At 42.2% G+C, this 17177-nt stretch overlaps 1 protein-coding gene across 1 annotated transcript in view; it reads right to left on the reverse strand.

Moving 5' to 3' along the window:
- The window catches only part of LOC137653914 (uncharacterized), an 89913-nt gene that overhangs the window by 36979 nt on the left and 35757 nt on the right, over window positions 1-17177 (reverse strand). The window contains exon 4 of the mRNA XM_068387542.1: window positions 14530-14653. Within this exon, the coding sequence (XP_068243643.1) occupies window positions 14530-14653 (124 nt within the window). The remainder of the gene's footprint in view (window positions 1-14529; window positions 14654-17177) is intronic.

The following is a 17177-nucleotide window of genomic DNA, read 5'->3' on the forward strand; positions in this document are numbered from 1 at the left end:
CTACCCCTCTGATTTTGCTAATATGAGAACAAGGAAAAATTTCCAGTCAAATAGCACTCCCATGTATTAGTTCTTTGCTTGGGTGTGAGATTAGACTCTACTCAGTTATAATCCTCAAATTGTAATAAGAGTGAGTAGTAGTCTTGATTTCATTCCGGAAACACTCCAAAGACGTCATTCCTAGAGGCCAAAACTTAAAACTCTGGTGGACTCTTGTGTGAACGCCTAAGGAACGAAAGAGGCGCTGTTGTTATAACTGAAGACAGAGTATGGAGTAAAAGTTCCACCTGAAAACAGCCTCAAAAGAAACGGTTTGGATGAGAGGAGTACAGTAACTCATGCTCAGGCTCTATAACAACTCATGAAGAGCCAATGGGAGAGGAATGAAGAAGATTATAAAAAGATTTCCAGCATAAAACTCCATGACCATGGAAGGAGTCTAGAAGATATGTATGGAATTGATTTGGATGGAAGAGGAAGGAAAAGTGTAAGGCAAGGCATCCACCTCTGCATCCCTCCCCTTCCTTCTCTTTCCTACTAAAATCCTCCTGGATTGAGTCTGGGACGGGCATGAACGGGTGGAGCAGGGTCCAACCCTTTCTGGAGGAAGAAGCTGGTGGTGATCACTATTGGGAATAGGAAAAAGTCGGAACATTGTCAAACTAGAGTCAAATGCATGGCTGCAGTCTCTCTCAAAAGAAGAGGGGCCTTGAGGGACACTGCACGGCATCCTCTTCAGCTTCAATCTCAAGCTCAGGTTTCTGAAAGGTAAACAGTGAGTCCAGCACGTATCCGATCCTAAGCGTAATTATGTCCCCAAAAGATGCTATTGTGACCAACCATCAGTCGGTCAACGGTACCTCAAGCCTAGAGAATGTGTTCGTTAAACCGTCCAGGGTTTGTTTCTTCTCCTTAAATTATAAATGCTCAAACCAAACAGATCCAGGAATGTATAATCAGGAAGCAGACGATGAACTGGGGTGTGAACGGTCTTGATCTGTGTCTATGAAACAATCTCTAATGCCAAAGAGCAAGAGCATTAAGTGAACCTTCCCCCTGGTGAACGGGTATGATCGGCCTAGCTCGGTGCTCACACGTCCATACAGGTAGTCGTCGACTTACGACATAAGCGACTTATGACTGTTCGACTTTATGACAATTTTTTCAGGGTGATGACGTTACAAGTCCAGCCCAGAATGATCGGCCCCATGCCCAATGACCAGCAAGGCAGTTGATAGGTGGTGGACACGAGTGACCTGTTCCTGGCGGGATCGACCAGCATTTCTGGTCTTTCTTGACTTCTATTCCTTGAGAAGAAATGTCAGAATCTACAGGGATAGAAGATGTGGATAGCTTTACAATGACAGTGTATGTTTATACAGTACTCAATCATTTAGGAGTTACTTCTTGGTACAGATAGACCGATCACCTAGTACTGGTTCAAAGAGCGATTTCTGCTGCACTGGTCTCTCTGTACTGATGGACCCTGAAGGTACTGGCAAGTGAGAAAACGATAGCAGCTTGAAGGTGAACACCGTCATCCATTGCACCAAGCTCTTAACTGACCACACAGGCACCAGTCAACTTGTGAGCTTCATCAGCTACAGTATGTAACGGCACAAATAGTAGTGACGGCCAATTGTATCGTGCGAGAGATAAGTCTGAGATAGGACCTTTAACTTTTGTATGATGAAACACTGCTGTCCCACCAGGCTATCAATCACTAATCAAACACGAAGGTACTAACCGATGCTTGAGCTTTGTATTATTATCATTATTATTATTATTATTATTATTATTATTATTATTATTATTATTACTATCATCAGCACGAAGATGAGTGAATAACACTCCTATCAGCCTAACATATGGTGCTGCAGATCTGTCTGGTTAGGACCGTTCACCTGTAACTGATGAAAAAGTGGTGGCTGTCACACCGGGCTCTTGATTGCTCACCGACCACAAAGGTACAAGCTGATGTGTGACCTCCATATTGGCACGAGGGAGTAGAGTTAATGATACCTCTATTGGCTTACTGTACAATGCTGGAAACCAGTCATAGTAGGACTTTTCACCCGCAACTGATGAAACAGCATTGACTGTAACATCAGACTTGTGATCGCTCTCTCCAAAAAGTGCAGAGCAATCGCTATAAAGAAAAAATTAATCAATGAATGGAATGGAGGAGGGAAGAGAAATTACAGAGTAAGAGAAACAATAAACTCTCCTTCCCTTTGCTGTTACAGAGGAGTTATGATTTGGGTGACCAATTATCACTACTCTCCCTCTAAGGAGAAATATAAAAAAGCATCCTCAGTTGTAACACAAAACACTACACTGGGGATTTTGTCACAAAGGGATGCACTAGGAACACTCACTGACACTGCACTACACAGGGATTATCATCCCAATGAGGACTGATTGGCAACTGGCTAACAGCCGTTCGACCAGCGTGCTCAACTGCAGCCTTTAGAATGTTGGCACATTTGACCTGCCTTAAGCGGGGTTTACACGGGCGAACAGCTCGTCGAGCCTGGTTCGACAACCCTGTGTTTGAATTGATGTTTGAGCGTGTAAACGGGCTATTTGGTTGTCGAGTGCGCTCGTCGAACGGCTCGATGAAAGTCAGGCTCATCTTCACTTTTGTGGGCGGAGCTACATTGTTTGACGAACGGTATGAACGTTTGAACGGGTGTCGAGCATCGAACCTCAGTTGTTATTCAAACCTGCTAGAGGAAACATCATCAAAGAAATGAATAATGACTGCCATTAATGGAAGCAAGAATGAGAAGGAAGTCGTACTTGATTTCATACATGAATATCGGGCTCATCCAGCTTTATGGAAAGTTAAATCAAAAGACTATTCCAGTAAAGTAGCCAGAAACAAAGGAATAGAGGCTCTGCGTGAAATATTGAAAGAACTCGAGCCTGACTGCACACGAGACACCGTGACGAAGAAAAACTCCTTCCTGTTGCTAAATAGCGTAAAGTGACACTCAATCTTTCATATGGAGTTATGGCCTTTCTCATAGTTGTATCTTCATAAGTAATGAAAGGGCTGACATGATTCAGTAGATCAATGTACGTGTCTTCATCCATACGCAAATAATTGTGCCAGTCATCTGGCTCTAATTTTAAAGCAACAAGCAAGTTGGTGTGTAAAGTTTCTCTCTTTTTAGTGGCCAATCCATCGTCCACTTTGATCTTTTGTTTTCCTTCTTAGTGCCACTGCTAAAGCAATGGCTATCAGATCGTCCTGGTCGAGAGACGTGTTGACCTTGTTTTAGCACGAGGCACACTGAAGTTCGATGTACTGTCTGAAAGCTCTTCGAGCCGTTCTACAAGTAGGTTCGACAACCGGGCTCGGCGAGATGTTCGGCCGTGTAAACCCGCCTTTACACAGGACCGATTGGCCTTCCTGGACTAGACCTCCTGTTCCTTCTCGGATGAATCAGAAAGAAAATAAGAAGATAGCTTTACACTACAGCATATTTTTACCTTCAATTTCCTAGGACTTGTGTGTTTAGTCCAGAAGGGCAGATCACTTGGTACTGGTGCAAGCAGTCACTGTTGCACCAGTTTCACCATGCTGACAGACCCCAAATGTATCAATTGGTGAGAAAACTCTTTAACAGCTTTAAAATGAACAGTGGTAGTGGTTACATCAAGCTCACAACCTCTAACATCACTCGAGCACCTGTCAGTGTGAGCGCTCCATCTGCTACACTCAGTAACAGCACGCGTAGTGCAAAAGATAGCCTTATTGGCCTACTGTACAGTGCTGGACATCTGTCCAAGATAGGACACTTCAGCAGCAACTGATAAAACCGTGGTGCTATCACACCAGATTAATGATCACTAACCGACCTTGAAAATACCAGTTGATGAGCGAGTTTCACATTTGCATGAGTAGACAGTTTGAATGATTTCCCCATCACCCTACCGTACAGTGCTGGAAATCAGTCCGGTTAGGACCATTCACCTGAAACTGATGAAATGACACATCACTAGGCTCACGATCACTGACTGACACATTCATATACTCTCTCTCTCTCTCTCTCTCTCTCTCTCTCTCTCTCTCTCTCTTTTTTAATTCACCCTTAAATCTTCGTATTTCTTTAGATATTATTAGAAATTTTTGGTTTCATTACTCCATGATTCGATATATAATAAGATTGCTCGGTAACACACCGAAAGGAAATCATTCAGTTTGCCAGGGCCTTCTGACATACATATGACGTCACAAGACACATGATGTGAACTCGACAAGGAATGACTAGCGAAATACTGTATGTAAAACCCTTTCCTTTTTTTCTTCCAAGAAATTAAAGGAAATACTAACTTACCCAGCAAATGTATTCAATTTTTATAATGTAAAAAAAAATATATTTCTACAAAAATATTTGTCCTATTAATGTACTTTCCTTAGATAAATATTGATCTATTATCAGCGATGAAATAATACTAGTGTAGAGTTAAATTTACGCTAAGTAGTGCTCATAAAAACCGATAGGACTTGATACTTCCATAATGGGAATACTTATACTAATTGTTAGCCTATTAGAAAGAAATCACTTTATTGGCTGCTCGCTTTCTGCCGGTAATATTACATCACCAGACATATGATATGAACTCGACAGATATTAAAACTTTTCTTAATGTATTTTTTTACTGAAAATGGATACGATATGTTATCAATAAAAGAATATACTAACTTACGAAAAAAAATTAGTTCATTTTTATACAAGAAAATAGATTATTTCCAAGGAAACTTTTTCCTATTAGTGTACTATTTCCGACATATTTGTGACATCACCACAGTAAAAAAGTGGTTGTAAAGTCGAAGTCAGGTCGCATAGGTCGTACGTCGACGACTACTTGTGACTGTAACATTGGTTCACACTTGCTTGGCAGACCCAAAAGGTACCAGATAGTGGAAGAGTACCATCACCCCTTCCAAAAGGTGGAGACCGATCGCTATATGGAAGAAAAATTTGACAAAGGGAATAGAGGAAGGAGAAGAGATTGGTAGCGAAAAATAGGGGATATTCTCCTCTTCCTCTTGGCAACCATTCTCCTTGCTGTCATAGAGCAGTTGTGTGCTCCTTCTGAGGAGAATCTACAACAGCTTCCTCTGCTGCAAAACAAAACATTACACTGGGGTTTTGTCATAGGGGAGTACTTGAACACTTAATGTTACTGCACTACACAGGAATTACTATTCAGGGAACACTATCGGTGAAGGATGTGCCCACCAGACGAATAATTTTCACTAAAGGGCACGCAGGTACAGGCGACACTTGGTTCCAAATTAGCTAATCCCTAACAAGACAGAGAAACTACCATGGTGTGAGACAGGTTAAGCTCCAAGTTAATAGTCTTCCTGGTTAGAAGAGCAAGAACATTCCAAAAAGGGGGGGTTGTTTAAAGTCCCCCCCCCTTCTCAACTGTACACAACACAAAGGGTTTAGAAGGTTTGTATCACCAAAAGACCAAATTTCACTTCACCTCATACTTTCCTATTGGTGCACTTTTGCTTACACGTGAGAGCATTAAAAATACTTTTCACTAACAAATATAAGAAAAGATCCAACAGTCAATAAAGCAGCACAGTGATGTCTGTACCCAGTGCAGCCAAATACATAAGTTGCTATTTTGTTGCCGCCAGGTGGGCAGGGCTTCCCCATCACACAACATGTCATTATCAACTAGTATATTGTTAACAATTCAGTGGCTATTTCACGTGACACTGAAGACATATCCCACCTTTAAAGGATGAAAGGTTTGTATATGCATGGGAATATATACTTATACCATCACAACCTAGACTGGCTCTCAATGTTAAATCAAAATTATGAACAACCACAATTGAGTGTTATTCAGTATTAGTTAACTTAGCTAGGGGCACTGTATTGATGGGTGAAATAAAATTTTATTCAGACATTTCAAGTTAAGCAATGGTACGTATGTTTACGAAATAATTTTGTTCCTGCTTTATATCACAGACCAAACACTCAAAATACACCATTGCAAAATACATACCAAAATTAAATACAGTAGTATGGTAACAGAATTATATATATCTGATAAGAAACTATCCTCAGTACTGTAACTAAAAGCTACTGTACAGTACTTTGTAATATGCATGTAAAAAAACTAATCCAGCCTTCCCTGAGCAAGCAAGCTATATCTATACATATTCCAGAAATTACCAACTATACACATTGAGTAATTCAACAGTATGAGACCCAAAACACAAAGACATCTGACAGTGCCTGAATAACTTAAAACACATCTGACAGTGCCTGAATAACTTAAAACTTAAGATAATGTAGACTTAAATACTATTTGGCATCGATAAAACTATAACAATCATTCTTCTATAGTAGAAAATAAATGCCAAACAACACTGTGAGGCATACTAATGCAAAGAAAAAAATAGAATAAAACTAATTATTTTTATATTTACCTGTGAGTCGCATTGTTAATATTCGTAAATTTTGAGTTTCTCAACCTTAAAAATAAAATATTTTCTATCCCTCCCCTCCAGGAGACCAGCTGGTACTATATAACTCTCATTCAAGAAGACAATCCCAAGTCTGCTAGCCTGTTTAAGCAAGCAACCTTACTTCGTCAAGGTATTGAAGTCATAAGAGACCTCTAATGGGTCTTCAAAATTTCTTTAAATCACTAAAAGTAGGGAGATAGGGGTTAAGTGAAGAAAAGTAATGAAATATTAAACCCTAAAGTTGGATAATCTAACAATTTGATGTAGTATATGTCACCTTAAACACTTTAATCTAAACAATCCATAATAAGTTTGATGTTTGGAATGATCGGAGATTTTTACTTTTCTTTGATGAACCATTCATAGAGATAGGTCCTTGTTTAGGTAAATAACCTAAATTTTGGACTTTCCCTTTCGAGTAATGACTTAAACAACTCTTACATATTAATTCAAAACTTCATAGCAAACGATATTGTAATTTTAAAACGACTTAAGAGAAAGAACATAATAAAAATGTTATTTTGATAATAAAATAAATTTTTGAATATACTTACCCGGTGATTATAATAGCTGCAACTCTGTTGCTCGACAGAAAACTCTAAGGTAAAACTCGCCAGCGATCGCTACACAGGTTGCGGGTGTGCCCAACAGCGCCATCTGTCGTCCAGATACCCAGTACTCAATGTAAACAAAGACTCAATTTTCTCCTCGTTCCACTGCATCTCTATTGGGGAGGAAGGGAGGGTCCTTTAATTTATAATCACCGGGTAAGTATATTCAAAAATTTATTTTATTATCAAAATAACATTTTTCAATATTTAACTTAGCCGGTGATTATAATAGCTGATTCACACCCAGGGGGGTGGGTAGAGACCAGCAATATATGTTTACATTATTATGAGCTAAGAGTTTTTATTTCATTTTAGAAGTTATCAAAATAACAAAAACAAAATAAATAGGTACCTGGTAAGGAAGTCGACTTGAACAATTACTCTGCCTTTTTAAGTACGTCTTCCTTACGGAGCCTCGCAATCCTCTTAGGATGCTGATCGACCCCTAGGATCTGAAGTATCAAGGGTTGCAACCCATACCACAGGACCTCATCAAAACCTCTAATCTAGGCGCTCTCAAGAAATGACTTTGACCACCCGCCAAATCAACCAGGATGCGAAAGGCTTCTTAGCCTTCCGGACAACCCAAAAACAACAATAAAAACATTTCAAGAGAAAGATTAAAAAGGTTATGGAATTAGGGAATTGTAGTGGTTGAGCCCTCACCCACTACTGCACTCGCTGCTAAGAATGGTCCCAGTGTGTAGCAGTTCTCGTAAAGAGACTGGACATCCTTGAGATAAAAAGACGCGAACACTGACTTGCTTCTCCAATAGGTTGCGTCCATTATACTTCGCAGAGATCTACTTTGTTTAAAGGCCACGGAAGTTGCGACAGCTCTAACTTCATGTGTCCTTACCTTCAGCAAAGCTTGGTCTTCCTCACTCAGATGGGAATGAGCTTCTCGTATTAACAGTCTGATAAAATAGGATAAAGCATTCTTTGACATAGGCAAAGATGGTTTCTTAACTGAACACCATAAAGCTTCAGACAGGCCTCGTAAAGGTTTAGTTCGTTTTAAATAGAACTTAAGAGCTCTCACAGGGCATAAGACTCTTTCTAGTTCATTGCCAACCATATTCGATAAGCTTGGAATATCGAACGATTTCGGCCAAGGTCGAGAAGGCAGCTCGTTTTTGGCTAGAAAACCAAGTTGTAGTGAACATGTAGCTTTTTCTGACGAAAATCCGATGTTCTTGCTGAAGGCATGAATCTCACTGACTCTTTTAGCTGTGGCTAAGCATACCAGGAAAAGAGTCTTTAAGGTGAGATCTTTCAGGGAGGCTGATTGTAGCGGCTCGAACCTGTCTGACATAAGGAATCTTAGTACCACGTCTAAATTCCAACCAGGTGTAACCAAACGACGCTCCTTCGTGGTCTCAAAAGACTTAAGGAGGTCCTGTAGATCTTTATTGTTGGAAAGATCTAAGCCTCTGTGACGGAAGACTGATGCCAACATGCTTCTGTAACCCTTGATAGTGGGAGCTGAAAGAGATCGTTCTTTCCTCAGGTATAAGAGGAAGTCAGCTATTTGAGTTACAGAGGTACTGGTCGAGGATACAGATACTGACTTGCACCAGTTTCGGAAGACTTCCCACTTCGATTGGTAGACTCTAAGGGTGGATGTTCTCCTTGCTCTAGCAATCGCTCTGGCTGCCTCCTTCGAAAAGCCTCTAGCTCTCGAGAGTCTTTCGATAGTCTGAAGGCAGTCAGACGAAGAGCGTGGAGGCTTTGGTGTACCTTCTTTACGTGTGGCTGACGTGGAAGGTCCACCCTTAGAGGAAGAGTTCTGGGAACGTCTACTAGCCATCGAAGTACCTCGGTGAACCATTCTCTCGCGGGCCAGAGGGGAGCAACTAGCGTCAACCTTGTCCCTTCGTGAGAGGCGAACTTCTGCAGTACCTTGTTGACAATCTTGAACGGTGGGAATGCGTAGAGATCTAGATGTGACCAATCTAGGAGAAAGGCATCTATATGAACTGCTGCTGGGTCCGGGATTGGTGAACAATATATTGGGAGCCTCTTGGTCATCGAGGTTGCAAAGAGATCTATGGTTGGCTGGCCCCAAGTGGCCCAAAGTCTCTTGCATACATCCTTGTGGAGGGTCCATTCTGTTGGAATGACTTGTCCCTTCCGACTGAGACAATCTGCCATGACATTCAAGTTGCCTTGGATGAACCTCGTTACTAGCGATATGTTTAGACCTTTTGACCAGGTGAGCAGGTCCCTTGCGATCTCGTACAATGTCAGTGAGTGGGTCCCTCCTTGCTTGGAGATGTACGCCAAAGCCGTGGTGTTGTCCGAGTTCACCTCCACCACTTTGCCTTGAAGGAGAGACCTGAAGCTTTTCAAGGCCAGATGTACTGCCAGTAGCTCCTTGCAGTTGATATGCATTGACTTTTGACTCGAGTTCCATATTCCCGAGCATTCCCGACCATCTAGTGTCGCGCCCCAGCCTACGTCCGATGCGTCCGAGAAGAGAACGTGATTGGGAGTCTGAACAGCCAGGGGCAGACCCTCTCTGAGGCTGATACTGTCCTTCCACCACGTCAGGCAAGACTTCATCTTCTCGGAAATGGGGATCGAGACCGCTTCTAGCGTCTTGTCCTTTTTCCATTGAAATGCTAGGTGATATTGAAGAGGACGGAGGTGTAGTCTTCCTAATGACACAAACTGTTCCAGGGATGATAGCGTCCCTATCAGACTCATCCACTTCCTGACTGAACATCGTTCCTTCTTCAGCATGTCCTGGATGCATAGCTGGGCTTGGCTTGTTCTGGGGGCCGACGGAAAAGCCCGAAAAGCTAGACTGTGAATCTCCATCCCTAAATACACAATAGTTTGGGATGGGAACACTTGTGACTTTTCCATATTGACAAGGAGACCCAATTCCTTGGTCAGATCTAGAGTCCACTTTAGATCCTTCAGACAGCGACGACTGGAGGAAGCTCTGAGAAGCCAGTCGTCCAAATAGAGGGAGGCTCGGATGTCCGCTAAATGAAGGAATTTGGCTACATTCCTCATCAGCCTCGTAAACACAAGAGGAGCTGTGCTTAGGCCAAAGCACAGGGCTTGAAACTGGTAGACAACCTTTTCGAAAACGAATCTCAGAAAAGGTTGGGAGTCCGGGTGGATGGGGACGTGGAAGTAGGCGTCCCTTAGGTCTAACGAGACCATCCAGTCTTCCCTTCTGACCGCTGCTAGAACCGACTTTGTGGTCTCCATGGAGAACGTCTGCTTTGTGACAAAGACATTCAGCACACTGACGTCTAGCACCGGCCTCCACCCTCCTGTCTTCTTTGACACCAAGAGACGGTTGTAGAATCCCGGGGTTTGATGGTCCGGGACTTTGACTACCGCTCCCTTCTCTAGTAAGAGAGACACTTCCTGTTTCAATGCTCGTCTCTTGTCTTCCTCTCTGTACCTGGGAGAGAGATCGATGGGAGACGTTGCTAGAGGGGGTTTTCGTACAAACGGGATCTTGTACCCCTCTCTGAGCAACTTCACAGATTGTGCATCTGCGCCTCTCTTTTCCCAGGTCTGCCAGAAGTTCTTGAGTCTGGCTCCCACTGCTGTCTGAAGAAGCTGGCAGTCAGACTCTGCCCTTAAAGGACTTGGTTCCTTTCTTCTTTCCACGTCTCCCTTCGGCACGAGCACCTCCTCTGCTGGAGGCTCTGCCACGAAAGGGCGGAATAAAACGGGACGCTGGAGTGTCCATCCTTGGTCTAGCTGACAAGGTAGGCAAAGGGGTGGCTTTGCGAGCTGAGGACGCAACAAGATCGTGAGTATCCTTCTGTATCAAAGAAGCGGCAATTTCCTTAATCAGGTCCTCTGGAAAAAGGCACTTGGAAAGAGGAGCAAACAGAAGTTCGGATCTCTGGCATGGTGTAACTCCAGCTGAAAGGAATGAGCATAGGTTTTCACGCTTCTTAAGGACTCCGGACACAAACGATGCAGCAAGCTCATTAGACCCATCACGTACGGCCTTGTCCATGCAGGACATAATGAGCAAGGAAGTCTCCTTCTCTGTCGGCGAGATCTTTCTGCTTAGAGCTCCTAGACACCAGTCTAAGAAGTTAAAAACTTCGAAGGCTCTAAAGATACCTTTCAAAAGGTGGTCCAGGTCCGAAGATGACCAACATATCTTTGAGCGTCTCATGGCAAGGCGGCGGGGAGAGTCTACAAGACTTGAGAAGTCGCCCTGGGCAGAGGCAGGAACTCCCAAGCCGAGAACTTCTCCCGTGGCATACCAGACGCTCGATCTAGAAGAGAGTCTAGCAGGGGGAAACGTAAAAGCTGTCTTCCCTAAACTCTTTTTGGACTGCAGCCATTCTCCTATCACCCGCAAAGCTCTCTTGGACGAGCGTGCGAGGACGAGTCTAGTAAAGGCAGGAGTGGTTGACGGCATGCCTAACACAAACTCTGACGGAGGAGAACGCGGAGCCACAGACACAAACTGGTCCGGAAACATCTCTTTGAACAGGGCCAAAACTTTCCTAAAGTCCAAAGAGGGTTGCGTAGACTTAGGCTCGTCCAGTTCTGAATGCGGTTCATCTACGTGTGCAGCACCATCATCATCAGAAAGTCCCTCATCCGAGAACTGATGAGGGAACAGCAACAGAGTGGGTAACGGCTGGTTAGCTGAGTCCGGTCGCACGGGTGCATTCGTGACTGAGCCGGACGCAACGTCATGGAACTGCTGCCCAGTCTGTGAGCTGGCAACAACCATAGCAGCGCGGGGACGCACAGCGTCTACTCCAGACTGTCTGGACTGATGTGGGTGAGCAGTGGCAACCACACTGGGTTGCGGAGGTTGACGCACCGCGTCAAAACAAAACAACTCTGACGGTTGTTGAACCTCACGAACGTCAACGGATACCTCCGTGCGTCGCTGAACGTCAACATGCGGCTGGCAGATCACACTGGAACGCATGGGTGGCGGAACTCTCTCAACTGGAGTGCGTGAGAAGGTTACCTCAGCGTCCCCAGGACGCACAACCGATCGTGTGGGTGGTTGTAGGCAAGGAGCTGCACTAGCTGGTGCGGCAGCAACCTTCTCCGCACGAAAGTCCTGCATAAGCGACGTTAGTTGAGACTGCATGTCTTGCAGTAAAGACCACTTAGGGTCTACAGGAGCAGGTGCGGCGACAGACGGTGTAACTGTCTGAAGCGGTACCGCTTTGCCTCTCTTAGGAGGTGAGCAGTCATCGGATGACTGCAGCGAGTCCGAACTGACCCAGTGGCTACAGCTGGGCCGTTGGACTTGTGCGGAAGGGACCGACTTGCGCTTTAATGGTCGTGAGACCTTGGTCCATGGTTTCTTGCGAGAAACACCTTCCGAAGACGAGGTATAAATGGGCTCTCTCGTCTTTGTTAGGCAGGGGCGATCTTGGGTAGATACGCCCGATACCACGGAGGGAACGTCTGTTCTCTGATTAAAGCCTCTCGAACCCATTTGTCGTACGACATTGCTTCTCCCCTGGACTTGGGAGCTTGCAAGAGGTCCCGGACTAGGAGGACGACAGGCACGAACAGACGAACCCTCAAGCGCAACACTATCCACAACACTATCACTCACTTTAACACTTCCCACTGCACTTTTACACTTCAGCTCCTTCACATCCGCCATGAGCTGATTACGGTCACTAGCCAGGGACTCAACTCTCTCACCCAGAGTTTGGATGGCACGCATCATATCAGCCATCGAAGATTCCTGAGTGCCAGAAGGGGATTAGGAGCAACCACTACAGGGGAAGGAATAGGTTGTGGGGCATGAGGAGAGGAAATGTCAATAGAACGAGAGGAACTTCTCCTAACTCTATCTCTCTCTAGCCTACGTGTATACTTTTGGAATTCGATAAAATCGAATTCCGAAAGCCCAACGCACTCCTCACATCGATCTTCCAATTGACAGGTTTTATCCCGACAATTGGAACAAACAGTGTGAGGGTCGATAGAGGCCTTCGGAAGACGCCTTGAACAGTCCCTAGCATTGCACTTCCTAAATTTTGGGACTTGTGAAGGGTCAGCCATTTTGAATTGGTCAAAGGGGAATTCAAAAACTATCAAAAAATCATCAACAAAGAATCCGTAATCAAAAAGAGTTCAAGGATTTGTGAAGAGAAAGCCTGCACAGCGAAAGCTCAAAACTAGAATAGTGTACTTCACCAATTAGTTGTGAAAACAAATCCAGTTTAGCAACAGCGAGTAAGTACGTCTTGTCGGTAGCACGACAGAGAGAAAATTGAGTCTTTGTTTACATTGAGTACTGGGTATCTGGACGACAGATGGCGCTGTTGGGCACACCCGCAACCTGTGTAGCGATCACTGGCGAGTTTTACCTTAGAGTTTTCTGTCGAGCAACAGAGTTGCAGCTATTATAATCACCGGCTAAGTTAAATATTGAAAAACTAAAAAATTAATTACAGTACTAATATTACAAACTATATAAGTATACATAAAAGAAAATTCCTTAAATTAACACATACCCCACTGAAATTATTAGACCTAGAGTCAAATAATCCCTATCAGCAAACCAAATAATGTCTAGCAAATACTAATTTGCTATGCCATTGAGCAGCAGCCATTACTACTTCCAATTATAACATTTTTAAATAAACTTAAGATGGATAGCTATGCAACCACTCTCATGAGCTCTAAATTTCAGGAGAGGGATAGACTGTATCCAGCTCTTCATGAGCTTTAGTGACCAAGCTCTTGATAAGAAAAGATATATTATTCTTATTCTAAATGCTACTAACAAGAGGCAAAACAATAAATAAACAAAACTGGAGAGCTCGAAACTGGTTGAACAAGCTGCACAAAAACAAAAATTAATGAAGAACTAAGTTTGCTAGTTTTAACAAGCTAGCAGGCACAGGTTCACCCTCTCTAATAAGGGTGATCTAACACAAGTCAGTCTCTTGGATGGGATGGATACAGAGGAAAGAGAGAAAACTTTTGTTTTACCTTTTTTTTTTTCTAAGGTTGGAAATCTCATGCTTTGAGAATATTATCAATGTTATCGCATGTATGAATCATCAAAACAATTAAGAATTTGCCAATATGCTTACCTCCTCCAAGCTAGCTTACTTCATTTATAATGCTAAATATTTTAAGAATTGTTAAAGGATTACAATATTTCAAAATCAAATAAGAACTTTAGAATAAAGGTATTTTTTCATTAACAAATGCTTTCTTTCTATTTACAGAGTGCTTTACTGCATTCAAATAGAAGCCCTACTATTTTCATTTATGATAATAAACATATCCCTACATAAGAATATATTCTAAAATCTTTTAAATTATTTCTTTCAAATTCATTATTAGTAAGTGATTAGGAAAAAAAAAATGTATAAGTTTGGTAAATAAATAATTAGTTTCAAGGAAATACTTTACATATTAACCAACCTTTCTTCTGACCCATGGTGCTGCCAGGTGTGGGACGGTCTCTAGTAATTTTGCTAAAGTCCATTTTGCCACCTGTTTTCTCATTCGTATAAGAAATTCTTGCAGATCCAGGGGGAGTAGATACCTACAGAATGGAAAATATATAAGCAAAAAAGAAAATAAGTAATAGGAATGACAAGACAATAGAATGGAAATACTGTTATGACATTAATAACAAGAAAACAGAATAGGCATACTACAAATTTTATACAATTTGTATTTTTCCTACCTATACAAACCCGAGTCATTTATATGGGTTATTTCTAGTTTCGTTTTCTAAGACCAGACAATCCAAACAAATTGGTTTGATAGCATTATGCTTCATTGCTAGGCCACTGCTGAGCATGACGCATAACGCTTGTTCAAAACGCTTCCTCACAACACCTTTCTGGTCAAAGACTTACAGGACAGTTGAGGCAAGACATTTGGTAAATGACTCAGGTTGGGTCATAGTGAGTTATTTGTGAACAGTGTACCAAGCTCATAAAGAGGCAGGGCTTTATGTTCAATTATAGAGAATTAAATACTTTGCCAAGGTGAAGTGATATGAACATCAAGTGTTGCATATTATCAAAAATTTTAATATATCATCAAATATATCAACAGATACTAAATTTCAAAACATTCTCACTTGCATGAGGGTGGATTCCAAGTGAAGGCTGAAGTCCAATCAAGATCACAATCAGCCCTAATGCCAATTACATAGCCTTATAATGCAGAGAATAAATAATACCTGAGATTGGAGCAGTTAAATGTCCCATATGAGCTTATAGTTAGATTACTAGTTGTGCAGCTACAATAGGGCATATAGAAAAGATTTCTAAAGACCTGTGTATGCCATCTCTAAGGTAAAAGTTCATAAAAGTGGTTTGTCTCTTCCAAACTCCAGCTTTTAGAACTTGAGCTACAGAGTGGTTTTTGCAGAACGCTCTAGTTGCAGCAAGCCCATGTATATCATGTGGTCGAGGGTGGGCCCTTGGAGATACTTCCCCTAAGGATTTATAGGCTAACATGATAGTTTCTCTCAACCAGAAAGAAATTGTGTTCTGGATACTTTCTTTTGGAGCGGCCAGTGGTCACAAACAAATTGGAGATTTTAGGTCTAAGTTACTGCATTCTTTTAAAATACATAAGCACTGCTCTTACAGGACATAGTAACATGTCATCCAGGTAATCAGTTACCTCTTTGAGAGACAAGATCGTGACAGTCAAACCTGAGATCATTATCAACCGGATTTTGGGTTTTCGCCACAAATTCAGGAACAAAGGACAAAGATATTTCTCTCCAGTCTCTGGAATGTGACATAAGATGAGACAGACAGTGTAATTCACTCAATCTCTTGGCTGAAGCTAAGGCAAGGGGAAAGGCAGTCTTTAAGGTAAGGTCTCTTTCTAAGGCTTTATACATAGGATCGTATGGGGCTTGTTTTAAAGCCTGTAGTACTTCAGTCACATACTAGGAAGGGGGTTTGAGTTTTTGAGGAAGGCAAGTCTCCTCAAAACTCCTAATCAGAGTTGAGAGTTCCCAAGAGTCGGAGAGATCAACTATTTTCAGTCTGAATACTTGGCTCAAAGCCAAGCGGTACCCTTTCACCGCAGTAACTGAAAGGGCATTCTTGTTCCTTACGAACACCAAAATGTCTGCAACAAGGGGAATAGTGGTCTTGAGTGGAGCAATATTCCCCCTAGGACACCAATCACAGAAAATTTTCCACTTTGCCTAGTAAACTACTGCAGAAGACTTGGAAACATCTGCAAAGCTGCTTTGCAGTTGGTCTCCAAAAGGAGAGGCTGGATAGTCTCCAGCCGTGAAGGAACAGACAATGTACTGCGTTTTTGTAAAGGCCTTGGATCATGTGATGCCCTTCTTAAAATCTCCAATACTGTACAGAAATCCCTTGATTATGGTCTGGAAGTTCATATGATTGGCTTTGATTTTAGTGCTGCCTTTGATTGTGTTAATCACGAGGGCCTTGTTTTCAAACACAACGGTTAGGTGGGTCGTTTCTTAACATCATTATTGAATTTTTAAGTAATAGATCATAAAGAGCTGTTGTTGATGGGCACCATAGTGAGTATAGGAATGTGATATCTGGTGTTCAACAGGGTAGTGTGTTTGGCCCATTACTTTTCATACAATACACACATGACATGTGGTTTGGTCTAGAAAACAAGCTTGTTGCATATGTAGATGATGCTACTCTCTTTGCATCAAATGTATCTCCTAAATATAGATCTCGGGTTGCTGAATCCCTTAATAGAGAGTTAGGTAAAATTAGTGTATGGTGCAAATTATGGGGTATGAAGTTGAATCCTAACAAAACTCAAAGTATGATTGTAAGTAGGTCAAGGACAGTGGCTCCTCAACATCTTGATCTCAGCATTGATAATGTTTCTTTAACTTTGTATGATTCTTTTAAAATTTTAGGTGTGATTCTCTACAGCAAATTTACTTTTGAGAAACACATTAGGTCTGTCTTCTTCAACTGTACAAAAAATTGGCTTATTGAGAAAGTCTTTCATTGGTGATCAATCTATTCTGAAGAAGTATTTTAATCCTTTCATTTTACCTTGTTTCAAGTCTTGTTTTCCTGTCTGGTCTTCAGCTG

Source organism: Palaemon carinicauda, chromosome 15 (genome assembly GCF_036898095.1).
Source record: "Palaemon carinicauda isolate YSFRI2023 chromosome 15, ASM3689809v2, whole genome shotgun sequence".
NCBI lineage: Eukaryota > Metazoa > Arthropoda > Malacostraca > Decapoda > Palaemonidae > Palaemon > Palaemon carinicauda.